The sequence below is a fragment of the Vespula vulgaris genome, chromosome 8, assembly GCF_905475345.1.
Source record: "Vespula vulgaris chromosome 8, iyVesVulg1.1, whole genome shotgun sequence".
Classification (NCBI taxonomy): domain Eukaryota; kingdom Metazoa; phylum Arthropoda; class Insecta; order Hymenoptera; family Vespidae; genus Vespula; species Vespula vulgaris.
Window position 1 is genome coordinate 3,193,438 of NC_066593.1, and position 20,471 is coordinate 3,213,908.

At 31.8% G+C, this 20,471-nt stretch overlaps 2 protein-coding genes across 10 annotated transcripts in view; one reads left to right on the plus strand and one right to left on the minus strand.

Annotated features, from left to right (window-relative positions):
- The window catches only part of LOC127065699 (neurexin-1), a 287,672-nt gene that overhangs the window by 222,745 nt on the left and 44,456 nt on the right, over window positions 1-20,471 (plus strand). For all 9 annotated transcript variants that reach the window (XM_050998448.1, XM_050998442.1, XM_050998444.1 and 6 more), the window contains 2 exons: window positions 7,503-7,825; window positions 18,223-18,514. In XM_050998448.1, the coding sequence (XP_050854405.1) occupies window positions 7,503-7,825; window positions 18,223-18,514 (615 nt within the window). The remainder of the gene's footprint in view (window positions 1-7,502; window positions 7,826-18,222; window positions 18,515-20,471) is intronic.
- LOC127065718 (uncharacterized) lies at window positions 13,772-15,071 on the minus strand. The gene is made up of 2 exons (XM_050998496.1): window positions 14,363-15,071; window positions 13,772-13,886 (listed from the first exon to the last, which is right to left on the minus strand). Exon 1 carries the CDS (start codon window positions 14,825-14,827, stop codon window positions 14,366-14,368), a length of 462 nt encoding a protein of 153 aa, XP_050854453.1. The 5' UTR covers window positions 14,828-15,071; the 3' UTR covers window positions 13,772-13,886; window positions 14,363-14,365.

Below are 20,471 nucleotides of genomic sequence, written 5' to 3' on the forward strand. Positions count from 1 at the left end.
CGTAGAGTGAATTCATTCTTCCGATAATCAATTTCCATATCGAAATTGATCCTTCCGTAATTTTACCGTACCGGATCATTTGGTTTACCAAGATTTATGCTAGCTCGAATATGTAATAGTATCTAGCAGCTTATAACGTCGAAGAACAATCTCAGTCTTGGAGAATAATTTTCCGACTAGATTTTCCTCTCTCTTTCTTTCTCTCTCTCATTCTGTCTCTCTCCGTCTCTCTTTCTCTCTTATCCTTTCTTATCGAGAAGGCATCTTTTCTGTGTTCCGTTAAAAAAGTTTTCGTTTCAAAAAGACCCTTGCTTTTCTTGATCCACCATTTTTTACGCTTCTCCCAAGAAAGATTATAATCTCCATTCTCTCTCTCTCTCTCTCTCTCTCTCTCTCTCTCTCTCTCTCTCTCTCTTCCTCTTCCTATTTCTTTCTCTCCTCTCTTTGCTCATTCGCTGCTGGCAAAGTCTTCGTTAAAGTTTTCCCACGTTATTAAAGCGACACGATTTTCCAGCACGTTCCTGTTTCTACCAAGATAAGAGAATTTGCGGAAGGAACGGGACCGAATGAAATCGTTAAAAGTCACGGTTAAAGAACGTAAGTGGCATTAAATTTATGATGAAAAAATATCGAGAACCTTCGGAAAAGCCGAGCCGAGAACCGGCTCGTTATATCACTACTACCACTATTTCTATTTCTTCCTCTTCTTCTTCTTCTTCTTCTCCTTCTTCTTCTTCTTTTTCTTCTTCTTCGAAAAACTTTTCCGTGTTCCATTTCCTTACTGTAAATCGCGAGTCCGCGAACGAACCGCGGACTTGAGAGAGACTCGATTCTTTCAACATCCATTCCTTTATTCCTTCTTCTTCCCTTTTTCTCCCTTTTTCCTTCTTCTATTACCTACCACGAATTTGAATAATTGAGGAAAATCGTCGAGAAACTTTAGCGAGATATATCGAAACGACGTTATACGTTCGTACGTATGTACGTATACGTATGTATATATGTATATATTATATGTATGTAAGCAGGTATGTAAGTAGATTTGTAAGTATATATATATATGTATGTATGTATATATGTAAACGACCCAATATCAAGGAGAATCGTTCGCGGTACCTCGTTACTTATACTTATCCTAGCAAAATTAAACATTTCCTCGTGTAATTTTTCATACAACTTTTTTATTCCACCAAGGTTCTCTCGAGAGAAATATACGAGGTCCCAAGAACGACATAGCTTAGTCTCTGATGGAGGTAAATAATCCTTGATCCTTCTCTATACATATCTTATGTATACATAATATCCTCTCTTACAAAGGCTTCATCTTCTAACGTAATCTTTAAATCAAAAGTATCCTTCTCAATTTATCATCGAACATCGAATCGTATTAATAGTTAAGAAAACAAAAATTATATCACGAAAAACAAATATATTCAAATACGTGTTTCTCGCGCTCGTAATATATTTCTTTCTTATTTTGTTTTTATTTTTGTTATATATAAAATCTTGGAAATCAAGCGTACGAGTCATAATTAGCTGCGTACACGGAATCGCATTTTTATTGAAAATAAAACATCAACGCGGTCGCGAAGTTTCTATCATGTCCAACTGAAATGCACGGTGATGTCCCATATTCGTGTTTATTTGTATAAATTAGTGGTTCTCAATTAATATAACACGTAATACATATATTTGACATATACGACCTTAATCAATCATATCTAAATCATGCAGATTATTGATAATTTCTTCATTTGCCATCGAATTGCCCTATTTCCGACAATTTCGATTATCGAAAGAGTTTGAGAATCACTGAGTTTGCGGATAATATTAACAAACACGTAAAAAATGAAAGGTCGCGGTATACTATCTGGACCAAACGTTATTAGATATTGCTTTTTACTCCTACATGCATACATATGTATATACATGCATGCATGCATGCACACATACATGTAATCTATGCTCATACATACATACATACATACATACATACATACATACGTACGTACGTAAATACATACATATGTAAATATCACATATCGCTAAGAATTTAAACTTTGATTCGGGACAATAATAATTTTTTCATCGATATCACGTCGCCAAAAAGCGAGATACGCGTAGACGATGATAGTGTATCGACATAGTGGAACAGTGACGCGCGAGCGATCCTGGAAAATCTTCAATTAGCATTCATAAGGTCATCTCGATTCGAAGCATCGTCCGACGAATGCAAATCGCTCGACCAATTCACCCAGTGCCTCTCTCTTCATCTCTCTTCCTCCTCCTCCTCCTCCTCCTCCTCTTTCTCCTCCTCCTCCTGCTCTAACACTCTTCCCCGAACCCCTTCCCTGTCCCCGGAGTACATTTCGAATTTGCAATTGCATTCCTCTGTCCCCCTCTTCCATCCTCCTCGTCCTAGCTCACCTACCTCTAACCCTCCCACCCCTCACCACCCCTTTTGAAAATTAGTAATTTATCCGTCCGTCAAACTCGTTCATCCTAAAGAAAATTCGCCATATTTCAAAAGAAAAAATAAATGTATAAAGGGGAAAGAAATTTATGAGGATTCGTTCATTCGATTTAATTATTATCTCTGACAAATTTTTATTTATCAATGTCGCCATTTTAATTTACGATTTAGCGCGCAACCCATCGATCGGATTTTACAGATATTCACGAAATGAGAACGATATGAGGGAATCTATGTGTGTGCGAGTAAACGCCAGCGCGCCTGTTCCGAGTTGCGATATTGTTAATAAAATCTGTAATAATGAATAAAGTTTTAATCTTTTTTACGGTAGCTTAAAGTCCGTAATCCAGGAGTCCTTTGTTGGTTGGAAACGATCGTATTAAAAATGACACAATCGCTTAGTTAGATACGTCGCGTTCGTTGTTTCCGAACGACGAAGAACGACGGAAGAACGTTATAAAGGAACTCGATTTAAAGATGGAAATACGTAATTGGTAGATCCTTTTTTCTTCTTTTCTTTTTTTAATTCGCTTCGTGCTTCACATCGATACGACGCACACCGACATATTTTCTCTTCGTTTCTCTATCTCTTTTTTTTTTTAGCTTTCTTTCTCTTTCATTTAAAGCCTGATAGAGTTTTTTAGTAGGTAATATTTTATAGCAAATTAATCCGAATACTTTTTGTCGAATCATAAATTGCAATCATGAATTTCATTTGGATTGAAGAAAAAAATAATAGGAATTAATGAGAAATTACAATGACATAGAGATATTAAGGTTATTGGATTGATAATAATCAAAAAAGTAATTACTTATCAGTTAGTGTGTATATATATATATATATCGTAAGTAGTGTACTTTATTATATTATATGCTCTAGTATTTACAGTATTTGTATTACGATTTGTTCTTATAATTAGTACACAATATTTATGCTATAAGTTCGACATTATATATAATTTTTGGATTTTAAAGGCGTAACACAAAATTGAGTTACCCAGAGTTAAGAATTAGGTCTCGAAATCTCGAAACATCTCGAAAACCAAGTTCCATCCACGAAACTTTTCCAATTTGTTCGAACGACCGAACGGCGCGTAAGAGAAATAAAAGAAAACAAAAAAGAAAAAGAAGAAGAGAAAGAACATACAAAAAACGAAACGAAAAAAAGGAACAAAAACGCATATATATATATGTATATATATATATATATATATATATAAAACTACGAAAGGAAAAATAAAAAGGAAGGAAAGAAAAAAGAAAAAGAGAAAAGAAAAAGAAGAAAAAAATATCGATTCGATGGTATACGTAGTACAAGTTCTCGCTAGAAAGGTTTCGAAGGTCCTATTTATTTATTTATTTCTCTTTCTTTAAATTCTTTCTCTTTTCCTCGAAGAAAACGGCTCGAGAAAACGACTCGAATCGCATATCGATTTGTACGGGCACCATAAGACGCGCGTTCGTGAATCGATACGATGCAAATGTAGTTCTTACAAGGGGATGACTTCTTTGAATGCACTTCGCGCTGCGTCCCTTGCAACTCTCTCTCGGTATAGATCCTAGTAAGGAAAAAGAAGCTATGGAATTGCGGTCGTTATTCCGCAACGGAATCGACGTGCAACACGATGCGCATCAAGATGCACTCGAGACACTGCTGAAATTCGTCAGCTGCAAAATCGTTTCTTACGAGGAACGAAACGAACAAATTCTTCTTTTTACGATTTCGCGACGCTTATCTACTTTCTCTCTTTTTTTTCTTTTTTTTCTTTTTTTTTCTTTCTTTCTTTCTTTCTCTCTCTCTCTCTCTCTCTCTCTCTTTTTGACTGTCTTTTGACCTCGTTCCACGCGTGTAACTTTTCCTCGACGAACCAACGCCATTCTAGCACGATCTACCTTTTCTTTCTCTTTTCCTTTCTTTCTTATCCAACCCTTCCTGCTCCTACCCCTTCCCTCCCCTTCCCCCACTCTCCTCTCTTCATTCATCACAAATTTTGCTTTTCTCACGTGAAAGTATAAATGACTTATAGAACTTTCACATCCTTGAGAGAAAATAAGTCTTCTCATCTTCAAAAAAAAAAAGGATAAAAAAGAAGAAGCGACTACAAAGAGAAGATATAGAAAAAAAGGGAAAAAGAAATTCTACGACAATAGGTATTAATTAATTTAAATCGTTCACGATCTGATTTAAAATATGATTCAACGATAAGAAATGTTTTTTTTTTTTTTTTAAATCAATGTCCGAGTAGAAATTCTTATCACTTAAATATATATCAATTAAAATTCCCCGTCGTAGTATCGATTAATTTCCGTTTCTTATTTCCTTCATTTCTTTTTTCTTTTTTTATTCCTTTTTCCAAATATCGATTAAGAATTTGCTAAGGAACTTAGAGTTTGCTCTATGCCCTTGTTAAGTCCAATATCCTATTCTTTAACAAGCTTTAGGTAGAGAAGACGATAAATCAATTAACAAATTTCATCCCCGAACGTTCCATCCTCTTCGACACAATAGAGAAACTTGGAGGCAACCCTGAAGCGCAATATCCATAACATAATCGATACACGCTTGATTCGCCAATCAACCGCACGTAGCTTTGCCCGTCTATAACATCGTATACAACATCGGTGGCTCTCCCTTTTCCTTTTCCGTTCCATAAACCACCCACGCGGTCTCTCTCTACGTACCTAGTTCGTCCCAGCCGATAGTGAAATACTTCCACCTGCGAATCTCCACTCGTGGAATACCCTATTAAACGTATGGCGACTACCACCAATATTGAGTTAGGTGGCAATATCCTAAATTGCCAGCCCAACCTCGTGGTTCGTCCACCCTTCGTCGATACTATCGAAGAAGGACGATAAAGTCTAGCGTAAACATTCACCAATTACATTGGATGCTTTTAAACACGAAACTATGCTATTATATATATTTTTTCTTCTTCTTCTTCTTCTTCTGCTTCATTAATATATCATTTATAATAAATCTCGATATTAACAAATCATAGAGGGTTATAAATACGATAATATATTTGACAATTAGTTCAGTTTGACTCTTTTTTTTTTTTTTTTAATTCGTCACCAACACATAGACATATTTTTGTCTCATCTCTTTGTTCTTTTATTTATATATACATATAAAGTGTTAAGTTTGATTTTATATCGCAACGTCATTACGTCTACAGTATCTACGACGTTTCTCTTCGAATTATCCCATTTCTATCATTTCTTTTTTTTCTTTTTTTTTTTAATAAAATTCCAATTGAAGAATTTCTTCTCTAATGTGTTCTCCGTCTGAACGGCGCTAACTCCACGCAAGTAAGTCAACGAGTTAACCGTAGGCACTACCCTCCAAAGGACGTGTTGACAAATCGCAAACAAGACGAAACTCACGTTCCAAATTACAGTGTGGCGTAGATAGGTAGGTAGGATCTGCTAAGGATCGCCTTGACTAACAAGCGATACGAGCGAGCCAATCAAACGACGTTTAATTGGATCGTAAATCGACATCAAACTCTGATCAACGAAATCGTTTAAAAATCGACGAAAATACTCGATTATTTTCTCACCCTAACGATCCTTATGATTACTCGCTTACGTTATACAGGCTGAGTCAAAAGTTCCTAGTTAGGTCGAAACTTCCTAGACGATTCAAAAGATTAATTATTCTTTCTCGTGACTTATCAGGCTTTTAATTAGGTTTGTAATTTTAGTTGAACCTTTCGTTCGTCCTGTAATATAAATTTTTAATTTTCTCTCTTCTATTGCATACAATATACGTATATATTATCTTTTATTTCTTATTTCATTCAATTCATTTCTTCCCTTCTTTTTTGCTATTACACGTCATATACCTCACAAAACGATAACCTTCTAGAGTTTACGTTGGTAACCACAATCGAAGTATCTCTTGTAATCCACGAAATGATTGATTATTATTGACGTGTCGAGGATTATGCAAATCTCTGTTCTGTATCTTCAAACTTGGATAACATAGAAAAGAACGAGGAAAAATTTCCCAGCTGCAACATGTCAATTTCAGGAACGGATCATTATAATCTTGTTTGTTCGATCGTATCCAACGACAAGGAGTAGATGATAAAGAAAAAGGAAGAGAATGGGAGAGAGAGAGAGAGAGAGAGAGAGAGAGAGAGAGAAAAATTTTGACATATCGGATAACTTAAGCCGTATTTAATATCGTTGGTAATTTCTTTTCTCTTCTTTTTTCTTTCTTCTCTTTTTTCTTCTTCTTCTTTTTTTCTTTTATCGAAACAATCTCAAAGAGATTATTTTACAACATTGGTAATTTATTAGTAAACGATTATTTATTGAAAACGATATGATCGAAATCACTTTCACCTAGTTCTAATGACATTTAAAACGACGTTATGAGACATTTCTATGAGAAATTTGAAACGATTAGGGTTAACGAGCGTACTTCACTTAAAAAAAAAAAAAAAAAAAAAATATGCGAAGAAGAAAAAAGAGAGAAAAAAATTATCGAGCAATATCCCTTCATTGTTCGAGATATTTGATAAGGACAATCTCGATGTGGCGGACCGACTAATAATTAAAATAGTTTCCGTGTAACTTGTTCGCGGACTTACGGAGAAGTTTTCGAAGGACGGACGAAGAGAAAGAGAGAGACAGAGAGAGAGAGAGAATCGCTTATTAACGAGTCCTCTCTGCCTTATAATTTCGTTTTATCTTTCTCGAGAGGCAACTCGATAATCTGACCGACTTGAAATTTCTTCCATTAACCTACCCATCCCTTCTCTCTTTCTTCTTACTTTTTCAATATATACTTATCTACTTGACCAAGATTGTGAAAAATTAATAATATATATATATATATATTAATTTTATTATATCTTATTATTATTATTATATATATATATTGAGATTATTAATTAGCAATTAAATATTTTTTTCTTCTTTGAGAGAGAGAGAAAGAGAGAGAAATAAAAAAGAAAAGATTATTACAAGATTATTAATATTTTTTCGTTTTCTGATATAAAATTTCATTTTCCTTTAGCCGAAACACAACTTGGTAAGCAAAGCATCCTACAATTTCGGACACTTCACGTCGGTGGATACTTGCATGCTGGCGAAGACATCCCTCACTTTGTGGGTCAGCTCCAACAGATCTGGTTCAATGGTTACCCCTATTTGGAGATAGCCAGAAGTGCCGGTAGCCATCAGATTTCTCATCAGGGTGTGACACCGATCATCAGAGTAACAGGAAAATTTGGGAAAAGGAATCATCCCGTTCATCATCCTGTTACCTTTACCTCGAAACATACATTCGTTGGATTGCCAGTATTGAAGGCCTACGTGGAAACGAATATCTATTTCCAGGTTCGTATGAATTGTTCTTTCTTTCTTTCTTTTCTTTTTTCATAGAAAAAAAAAAAAAAATAAGTATGAAGTACAGTGAAATGTCAGGATCTCCTATTTCCTTTTCTTTTTTCTTTCTAAAATACTGCTTGTACAGTAGAAAGTTAAAACCATTCTCACTTCTCGATATAATCATACTACGTGCGCGTAAATATTTTTCACAACGTTGGCGCCATGATTGCATGGCCGTCTAAGAACGATTCCTTAGGTAGTCTTTTTCTTCCACTGAAAAATCGCTGACGCAAGTAGGAGACTACTGGAAAATGATTGTCTTGAGTGGTTTCTTCACGGCAACAATTTCGAAGTGATTCCTCGTGTTCCCTATTCAGCTAACTTAGCACCCAGCAATTTTTGGCTTTTTCGAACGTTGAAGGACACTCCCCGTGGTTGCTCATTTTCCAATCGTATCCAATCGCTCTCTTGCATCAGCGATTTTTCAGTGAACAAAACAGACCTCTAAAGAATCGTTCGTAGCGGTCATGCAATCATGGGGATCGACGTTGTGGAAAATGTGTTGTACGATGTATAGATCGGTCGTGTTGATAAGTAACAATGGGTTTAGGATTCTGGTGTAAAAGTAATGTTTTAGAGGGGAATAAAAAAAAAAAACACAAAAAAAAGGTATCAAAAAATAAAAAAGGAAGTATATTAAGAGACCACAGTAAGTAAGTAAATACTTTCATGTAAACTCGTATTATCGTATCTTTCGGAGCTTCAAGCAAGCCTCTTCTTTCGTCAAAGAGCTTTTTTCGTGAATTCACATATGTAGACGTATCGATAGGTATACTATAACCGATATGAAAGCTTGCTCTGTGTCTATCGTTACCAAGTGAACATACCTAGTTACTTATATAATGCATATATACATACCTACGTCTCTTATTGTACGAGAGATGATATATCGATGATTCATGTACTTCCGATAAAAAGATGAGAGGAATGGTGATTCAAGTAAAAGCTTCAACCACATCCAAGGGAGGGAAAAAAGTGAGCTCTAAAAGGAACCCTCCATTCCTCCTATGAGAGCCTATGTATATCTGCCTATATTTTCTCTCTTTCTCTCCCTCCGTCTCTCTCTCTCTCTTTTTTTTTCTATCTTACAAAGTGTATGCATGAAGTATCACGCGATGGTTCGCATAAGCGGAATAAACTGAAGGCTCCGACACTAAAAAAAGGAGCATTCTTTTGAGATTTATATGGGCTCATCCCTTCTCGTATATCGCACTAATAACGAAACTTTTTATTCGCGTAACACGAAGTATTTGATTAAATGCATATTACATTTTTCGATCTTGTTGTAGGTTTTTGTAAAAAATTATTTTAATAATCTTTTTCGTTTCCTCTCTTTCTTTTTTTTTCTCTTCTTCTTCTTTCCTTTTTATTAATATTCTTCTTTACTTACCGTCATGCGCATTTTGTATGACATTGATACATAAAATCGATACACGCGCGTCTTCGGTGATATTTTTTTTCTTTTACTTTTTTCTTTCTCTCTCTCTTCTTTTTTTTTGGTTTTTCCCTAATAAAAAAGCTTCCGTACACATCCCTTTGCACGATCGTGCAAAAAATAGTATGAGCTAATATCTGACGATCGATTAAAAAAAAGATTGGAAAAACAATCTATTTTTTTTTTTTTTTGGTTTCTTTCTTTACGACGATACACACATAATTTTATTTTATTTTATTTTATTAAATAGATAAGTAAACACACCCGGAGAAAGTAAAACTACGTAGTACTCTTTATTCAAAATAAATATTTAAATAGATATTTTGATCATTTCGCATATTCTGACATCTTTTCAAACGACTCGTTTACCTTTCACCGCGCTTTGAACTTCTTTGAAAAGGCGAGAGAAATATTCCCGAAGGTCAGACGCGCTATATAAGTTTGAAAGAATTTTGTAAAAATGAGAAAGAGAGAAAGAGAGAGAGAGAGAGAGAGAGAGAGAGAGAAAGAGAGAGAGAAAGAGATAAGCTTATTCCTTTGACGAGATAAAACGGCTTCGAAATGACGGTCGATCCTTTGAAGCTTGCTCCGTGAGCTATCGAAGAAAGTACTTGCATGAATACGGAGAATGTACGTGAACACATTAGAGTTCGTCACTAACAATCGATTCGAACGAAAAGAGAAAGAGGAGCTTTTTGGTAAGCTAAAAGAAATCAAAAACAAATTTGTATACTTTTGTCTGCGCTATGATGCAACAAGAGTGGAAAGACATCTTAATTCGTATTCTTCCTTCTTTTTTACCTTTTTTTTTTTTTTTTTTTTTTTTTGTTTAATTATTATTCTTTCCTTTTAACAATCTTTTTCTTACTTTCGACTATACGTACATACGAGTAATTAAAACGTCAAACGTATATCGATATTTACGAATTAAATCGAAGTTTATATTTCCTTTCGATTTATATCTCTTAAAAAAAAAAAAAAAAAAGAGAGGAAGGTAAGAAAGAAAAAATGAATAATTTTTCTTTAAAGAAAGGTAAATAAATAAATAAAGAAGAAAACGTGGACAATAAATCGATTCGATCGATTAAAAAAGAACATAGTACCCGAACGAGATTTTAATGCTAACACTTTCATACGAATTTTTCCATTACACTCGAGATTATTTCGAACGAATATTTGATAAAAGAAAAGAGATTTACGTCTCTTATATTTTCAATTTAATTCCAATAAATTTTTATTTGTGTAAATTAATATATTATTACTGATGTTAACACAGAATAAAATGGTACATGCATATGTATATCCATGATAAATTGTATATTTTCACAAACATAATAAATTCAGAACTGTAATATCGGAATAAAGTTATAACGACAATGGTTCGTAATCCATCGCGTTTGCAGATCTCCTTTCAGTTTCTATAAAAAGAAAGAAACGAGAAAAGAACAGAAAATTATAACGAAAGACATCGACGAAAGGACGAAAGGATCTTCGAACGTGCCTATTTCTCCCAATTTCTCTATATCTATCTGTCGATTACTCGTTTTCCAATCCATATCGATCTCAAAAGCTCGAATTAATTCGACGATCAAGAAAGGAACGAACTTTGAACATTTGATTCAAGGAAATTCTCTCTCTCTCTCTCTCTGTCTGGCATTTATCAGCCAAGAGGGTATCTAATCGATCTCGACAGAATCCTGTAAACTACGTGACTATCGCGTTAATCTGCTTAATCAAATCGAGAACAATTGGTTGATGATCGAACGACGTCATATTCATACTTCCTTTCGATCACGTAAAATGTATTATTGTAATAATAGAGAAAGAAAAAAGAACGGGCACGTTAGAAATTATCTGACAGATATAATACATTCGATTTGGAAAAAGAAAAGAAATATTTTCGAACCTCTTAAATTATCTGTGCACATTTGGATCCATCCCAAAAGCTATCCGGTGCACAAGAAAAAGATTTTTTCCTTTTCGGCTCTGAAATGATACTTCCATGAGTTCCCATAAGATTATCGTTATATCCAACAACGATATCACTTAATCCATTATTTTTCTTAATTCCACATTTGCATTGGCAATCGATGTTATCCGTATTGCTATTCTCATTTCCTGAAGACTTTCCCAAATTTCCTTTGGACATTCGTTTCAACAAATAAACCACAAGTTCCGGTGGTTTTGCGTCATCATAAATTTTCGACTTCCAAGATACTTTAGGGATGCTTCTAAAAAATTCTAATTCTTCGGAACTATCCAACGACGAGGCCATGACGATGACTATTGATAAGATTAACGAAACGATCAATGTTGTTTTACCCATTTTGAATTCGTTTTATTCGGGGATGAAAAAAAAAATTGTTGAAATTCGAATGAAATAACGTGATAAGTCAAAGATATTTCTCTTGAACGAACGATAAGCTTGTAACTATGATTTATGTTTTACTTATGTTAAATTTGCTCATCTAAAATAGAACAACGTCACGTTGTTCGATAGACTCTTCGCACTTATAACTAAATTCTACTGTTCGTGCGGTTTCTTTTATCCGATTGCCACTACTCTTTTTTGAAGGTTACTTTAATCAAAAATTAAATGAGAAAGATAACGAATGGAAATTATTCGAAAATTATAATCGTTCGATTTATTACCAATTGGATTTCTATTAAGTTTATATCGTTAAATTTTATTATAAGAAATTTAATTACTGACATAAAAATCGAATAAAGCTAGCTATATCTTGCTATTGATTAAGTTTTTCTCTGTACGACACAATATGTACTTGGTTTAACTATAAATTTTAATCGAGGACAAACTCGGAATACAATAACTTTCGCATAAAAAATTTCGATTCAATAGTACTCGTAAGAATTTGCCTTCTAATCTTACTGAGATAAAAAAGAAAAAAAAATTTTATACCTTTCCCCTTAAAAATAAAGTACTCGGAAATATAATAAAGAGAGAGAAGGAGAGACAAAATTAAAGTTATTCCTTTGACGCAATAAATTGATTTTTACGATCGATCTCGTATAGTTCGACAAACAACTATACTCTATTCCACTATACGAATAAAAAATACGATTCAACTGTATAGTTGTGTTAGTATTAATCCGATAGAAGTAGTCACTTGTGTTGCACTAATTTAATTCTGTAAAAATAATTCTGCGATAGGATGTTTTATTTATATCGTTTTATTTATACGATCTTTATAATGTAGATCTCTAAGTTGAAATATTGTTATATAATAATTTCGTAAAAGTGATTTAATTGAGATTCGCACTGTTACTCGGGGTGTATGACTGAAGAAAAAAATCGAAGAAAAAAAGAAAAATAGAAACATTATGGAAAAAGTGTATGAAAAAAATAATAGGATTGATCTCTAATTACTCCAGAGTATGCTCGGTATATGTTAAAATAATTTTATTAAATGATCGCATTTTTTACCGAATAAAAAGTGGTCATTCCGAAAGCATTAAACTTAGTTAATCCGCTTAAAATTAACAGACGATTCCTTCGGTCCATAAAACTCGTATATTTATTACTAGACTCGAGAAAATTCAGAAATTATCTCTATACAAATGAAGATAAAAAAAAAAAGCAATATCTAAAACTCAAATAATGCTAGACCATATGTTTTTTTTCTTTTTTTCTCTCTTTTTTTATCCTAAGTTTGTCTCCTAACGTTTCATAAGGTTCATGTTTCAAATTTTTCAAGAACGAATATTCCACATCGTCTTAAATTACTCTTAAAAGATAATCCAGAGTTAATTGTTAAGTAGTCTCAATGAAATGATTATTGACGTAAGACAAAGCTACGACTCTAGAATCATTTGAAACATGTTGCTATCATGATTTATCGAAAGAACTGTAATACTAACGTGAATACGTTAGTGTACCAGAGTGCATTTACGTGAACAATTTAGAGCTGATCACTAATCGATCGATTCGAAAGACAAGAAAAAGATTTGCTTTGAACGATTAAAAAAAAAATGAAATATATATATATTTGTAAAAAAGTTAGATGACTTTTTGATATAAATAAATAATCGAACAATAGCAGCACGCGACTGAATCTATATGCATTTACAAATTAAAGGAAAAACCGACGAGATATTCTTTTTATTTATTTTTCGCAAAAAAAGAAAGATAACAAGAATAAAAAAAAAAAGAGAGAAAAAAGAAAAACAAGAATATTGAATATTTACCGGATGCGAATACGAACGGATTTTTAATGCTAATACCATCGTACGAATTTTTTCATTCGATCAAAATTATTTCGAAGGAATATTTAACGAAAGAAAAAGATTCACTTTTCTTTTATTTCGATTTATTTCCATCGTATTTTTATTTGTGTAAATTAATATATTATTCATGATGTTAACACAGGACAAAATGGTATATACATACATACATACATATATATATATATATATATATATATATATGCTCAAATATATCTCCTCAATAAAATATTTATTTTCACAACCATGATACATTTAAAATTGTAGGATCGTAAGAAAGTTACAACGAATATGGTTTATACTCCATCACGTTTGCAGATCTCCTGTCAATTTCTATAAAATGAAAGAAAAAACAGAAAAGAAAAAAGTAATGAAAGACATCGACGAAAGGACGAAAGAAACTCCTGACATGCCTCTCACTCTCTCTCTCTCTTTCTCTATTTCTATCTCTCGATTACTCGTTCTTCAATCAATATCGATCTCAGAAGCTCGGATTAACTCGACGATCAAGAAAGGAACGAACTTTGAACATTTGATTCAAGGAAATTCTCTGTCTGGCATTTATCAGCCAAGAGGGTTTCTAATCGATCTCGACAGAATCCTGTAAACTACGTGACTATCACGTTAATCTGCTTAATCAAACTGAGAAACATCGGTTGATGATCGAACGATATCATATTCATGCTTTTTTCGATCATGTAAAATACATCATTATAATAATAGAGAAAGAAGAAAGAACAGGCACGTTAGAAATTATCCGACAGATATAATACATTCGATTTGAAAAAAGAAAAGAAATATTTTCGAACCTCTTAAACTATCTGTGCACATTTTGACCCATCCCAGAAGCTATCCGGTGCACAAGAAAAAGATTTTTTCTTTGTTGGCGTTGAATCGATGTTTCCATGAGTCTCCATAGGATCATCATGATATCCAGAATTGTTATTAGTGGTTCGTCCCGTTAATCCATCAGGTTTCTTTTTTGTACACTTGCATTGACAATCGATATTATTCGTGTCGCTATGAACAAGCGGCTTTTTCTCATTAACTGGATTCCAATTTCCATTGGACGATTGTTTCAATAAATAAACTTCTACATCCGGTTGTTTTGCTTCACCCTGAATGTTTCTTAATTTGTGAATAATATTAGATATATAAGATTGATCCAGGACATTATGAGCTTTTATAAGTTTTAACTCAGGAGTATCCAACGACATAGTCATAGCGATGACTATTGATAAGATTAACGAAGCGATCAATGTTGTTTTACCCATTTTGATTTAGATTTACTCGAGAATGAAAAAAAAAAAAATTGTTGAAATTAATTACGTTAAATAACGTGATAAATCAAAGATATTTCTCTTGGACGAACGACAAGCTTCTAACTATAGTTTACTTATGTTAAATTTGCTCATCTAAAATAGAACAACGTCACGTTGTTCGATAGACTCTTCACACTTATAACTAAATTCTACTGTTCGTGCGGTTTCTTTTATCCGATTGCCACTACTCTTTTTTGAAGATTACTTTAATCAAAAATTAAATGGGAAAGATAACGAATGGAAATAATTAATTCGAAAATTATAACGTCAAAGTTATTACCAATTCTATTAAGTTTGTATCGTTAAAGTTTATTCTGTGAGATTTAATTACTGACATAAAATTTCCAATAAAGATATCTGTATCTTGCTGCTGATTAATTTGTTCTTATCTATGCTATACAATATATATATATATATATATATATATATATATATATATATATATATATATATATCGGATTAATCAAGGACAAACTCGAAGTACAATAATTTTACGATAAAAAAATTTCGTTTGAGTGCAAGAAAAAATAATAAGATTGACCTCTAATTGATCGTGAGTATTGGTTCGGAATGTTCATTTATCGAATATATTTAAATAATTTCACTAATTCATTTTTATCATATATATTTAAATAATCATTTCCGAATAAAAAATTATTAACTCGAAAACATTACGCTTAGTCTAATTAAAATTAACGAACGATTCTTTCTATCGATAAATCTCACATATTTATTACTCGACTTAGAAAAATTCAAAAGTAATCTCTATAGAAAAAAAAAAAGAAGAAAAGAAAAAGAAACATGCAATACTCAGACAATGTCAGACCACATATTATTCTTTTTCCTTTCTTCTCTTTTGTAACTACCAGGTTAATCAAACTAAGAACCGTCGATCGGATGATCGAACGATTTTTCTTACAAGTGTTTCATCGTGGTGATCATAAAAAGTGCATTCTCAGAGAAAGAAGAACAGACATGCTAGAAACTATCGGACAAGTATATATTCGATTTGAAAAAAGAACAAATAAATTGTCAATCATTTAATGGATTGCTGTTCTACATTTTCTCAGGATCTATATCTGCCCCTTAAGACATCGAAGACACCGCCCACCAATCATTTTGCGTGATATATTTAGGTCAAACAAAGAAGATGGTTCAAGATCGTACAACGCTATATTCTGCATTGGTTCATCTTCTTACTTATTTTCACAATTTCATTGACAAACCTCATTGTTATTCTTTTCGATTTTATCAAAATCATCAAATTGATCGGAGGGTTGTTTCAACGAATTAATCTCAAGTTCCGATTGTTCAGTTTCATTGTGAATACTTCTTCATTTACGAATGAGATTAAACGTTTAGAATTAATCTATATTAGGATCATGTAAAGATTGATCTCCAGGACATCTCGAATTTTATCTAAGAAGCAAGAACCATGACGATTACGATCGAAGTGATCGATATTGTCACACACATTTCGATTTAGATTTAATTGAAATTTAAATGAAATAATGAGACAAGTCAAGGATTTTTCTCGTGAACGAATGAAAAAGCTTCAGGATTGTTTTCTTGATTATAGTTTGCCAATCGATCGTCTTTCTATCAAAATCTACTCCTCTCAATTAACAGAGGTCTAAATTTTACTGTTTTTGTTATTTGTTTTTATCACTCTCTTCCACTTGGAAAGTTACTTTAATCAAATTCCAGGGATAAGGTTAAAAGAACATAATTAATTAAAATATCATAACGTACGATTTATTAGCGATCAGATATCGATAATCGTTAAAGTTTATTGTGCGAGATTTAATTACTGACAGAAATTCATATAAAGGTAAGTATATAGATCGAAGATAAGTATCTTGCTCCTGATCAATTTTTTTTTTTATCGAGACAATATGTACCGTGTAAAATGATAAACTGTAGATCGGAACAAACTCGAGATATAATTAATTTTTGGATCAACAATTTCGATCGAACGAGGTCATACGTATGTACTTTCTCTTAAATCTTTTTAGCTTAAAAAAAAAAAAGAAAAGAAAAGAAAAGAAAAAAGAAAAAAGAATTTTAGGCTGGTTCCCTAATGAAATAAAAATGAATATACTTTTAAAAATAAAAAAAAAGGAAGGGAAATAAGCTTATTCCTTTGACGGGGTAAAACTCATAGGAAACTTTGAAGTATGCCACCCGAGTTATCGAAGGAAATATCTACTTATAATGGCTGCCATATATTTACGTACTTATTTGAAGTAAATAAAATGAAATAGATATTATTTGCAGTGTATTTATATTTTAAACAAGTATTAAAAAAATCGATTATATATTTTAAAAAGTTTACAACATATAAAACAGTTCTAATCTCCAAAAAGTTCTTTTGCAATTTGTTCCGATGTATGTATATACTACAAATTGATGCATTTTAATTTAGGGTAACATATGGTTTTCTATATCTCATTGGAATAGCCACTTTAAAGTAGATATTCTCTTTTTAATGTTCTAACAGTATTGTTAGTAAAAACTACACGTAAATACACGTATATACAAATGAAATCTCTTTGATTAATTAAGAATAAAGTATATTAATACTTAAATGCCTCTCTCCTGAACGCGAATTATTATGTACATCGAAATACTCATGAAAATAATTAAATGTTAAAATAATTCGTAGAGCGATGAAAGTTTTTGATAAAAATAAATAACTCTCTAGGGCAACGGTTCTTAAACTTTATCTATTCGAGGACACGTTTGGTATGGCGTGTAACTTATTAAATCCCTAACCATTAACTTTACATTTATGCTTAATAGAATGTAAGAACGTTTCCAAAATTTTGATAACTTCCTTTAGCAAGTTAGTAACAAACAAACAAACAAAGAAAAAAAAAGAAAAAAATCATATACATTTTATGATTCAAACTCTAAACGAAACATCTCGTTTAATTTAGTTCTTCGAGGGAAAGTCCTCAAGAGGACTTATCGATCGTTTCCACCAAAGAATTTGTATTAACCCTGTAAATCAAGACAACTTTACGTGACTAGGGGACAAAAAAAAAATTCCCTCAAAAAAAATATTCAAATCATCCCTCTGTCGACCGTGTAATCCTCGTGTTTAGAAACTATAATACTTTATAATGAAAGATTAATTTGTATTGCATGATTTTTTCATTATATCTTTTTATAATGAAATTAAATAACAAATCAAATGTTTGTTATGAAAATATCATTTGAGTATCATTCGTCCAAGGATCCACGTTTTTAAGATCTACGATCTAAGATGTTAAAAAATATTAAATTTCTAATAAACATCGTCAGTGATAATATTTCTTACATATGTTGCATCTTTAACGTTACAGTTTAAAACACGTGAACCAAATGGATTGATCCTTTATAATGCTGGAAGAGAACGTGATTTCATAGCCGTTGAACTGGTGAATGAGCATATTCATTACGTCTTTGATTTGGGAGATGGCCCTGTAAGAATCAAGGACAATTCGAAGAGCAGATTGAACGATGGCAAATGGCATGCCGTTAGCATTGCAAGACCTGCCCCAAAAAGACACACCCTGGCTGTAGACGATCACGTTACTGCTGTTAACAGTCAAGGTAGCAACGAGAATCTCGACCTTGATGGAATATTATATATAGGTGAGTCTCACTTTATCGAGAAACAAATAATTATGATGGAATAATTGTACAAAATAATTCATAATTAAATCAATGTCTCTTCATAAATCACTAAACAAAAAAGAATTCGAAGAATTTCGATCTATATATCTATCATATTTTATTAATTATATTAAAAACGTATATGTGTGAAATTATGTTTTCTTTAAATCATACTAAATATTCCATCGCTTTATGAATATTGGAATATAAAAATGAAAAAGAAAATTATCGACTCAATAAGTATTAAATTGCATTATTGTTTTTCTTTTTCTAATCTTTTATTTTACATAAGTTTTTTTTATTTTCACATAAATTTCGAGCATATATCCCAATAATCCGTCAAAAGGAACGGGATAATTAATACTCTCTTCTGTTAGAGTTGCAATGTAAAATTTGAAAGTAATTAAAAAATTTTACATTTCAATACATTCATCTCTCTATATTTGATATTAATTAACATTATTCCGTCATTACAATGCATACTAATAATGTAATCCGGCTCATTGCAAAGGAATAAAAAGTCAAAGGAGATAGAACGATGAGTGTTGAGAGCTACATTGTCGACCGTAAATGATGAATCTCTTTGAATTTTACGAAGGATTTAATTGCAACGTGACGTAAGAGAAAAGGACGAATTGCAAACTGAAATAAAAGAAAAAAAAAAAAAGCGAATAAGATGGTTAAGGGAGTTAGTTGTTCGTGATTCGTATATTTCTACTTCAACCATTTATTCTATGCATTCTCATTTGAAAACGTGAGAGATATTGCGTTCATATGAAAATAATGAAAACAAAAAAAATATATATATAATATAATCTCTTATTGCTTCTCCATTCAATAAAATTTATTTGATCTTTTTTATATTTTCTTTTTTAATATCGCTTTGTACGCCACAAAAACAATTGATTTTTGTGACATAGTAATATCATAATAGCTACTGTATAACGTATGTATGCATGTATGTATATATGTATATATATGTATATATATATGTGTGTGTACGTGTATGTTAACAGAAGTCGTTAATTAAAATTACATTTTATTCGTTGTATAGTAGTACTACTAACGACGATTATGGAATAACTTTTTAACAAAAAACATTGAACCTCACGTAGATTCATATACGTCACGAAATAAAACAAGCAAGTAAAGAATAGACGATTTCTAAATTCTTTTACGTATATGTATGTATATAAGTCTATTCGTCTGTATTGAATATATTTATAGAATATTTTTATATTGTCCCACCATTCAAGAGAAATATTTAAACAAAAAAGGATTAAAAAAAAAAAAGGAAATAAAAAAGAGCAAGAAAAACAGAGAGAGAAAACAAATCGACGTTTTCCTTTCGGAGAAACAATGGAATATGAGTTTTAAGTTCATACGGAAAATAAAAAATGAAAAATAAATATAAAGAGAAAAAAGGAGAAAAAAAGAACAATAACAAAATAACAAAAGCGTACGCTTCGAAGATGATAACGATAAATTAATCAAATTAAATCAAATCAATTAATGGATATGCATACGAACAGATTTTTAATGCTAATATTTTTATACTTCTTTCCCTATTGATCGTGAATTGATTTCTAATGAACGTTCAACAAAAATATTTATTTCTTATCTATTCAATTTGCTTTATTTTATATTTTTTACTTGATATTTATTAATGTATTATTAATGATAGTAATACAGGACAAAATAATATATTATACATATATACATACATACCTATATATATATAGCTTTTTGGTACATTGTTTATTTTAAATTAATAAATACATCGTACATTGATAATCGTAAAAAAAGTTATAACGAAGATATCACAAATTCGTTCATATATAAAAAAAAAAAAAAAAAAAAAAGAAAGAAAAAAACAAACCGAAAGAAAAAAATATAAAAGAATCCAATTAATATCGATCTCGAAAATTCAAATTAA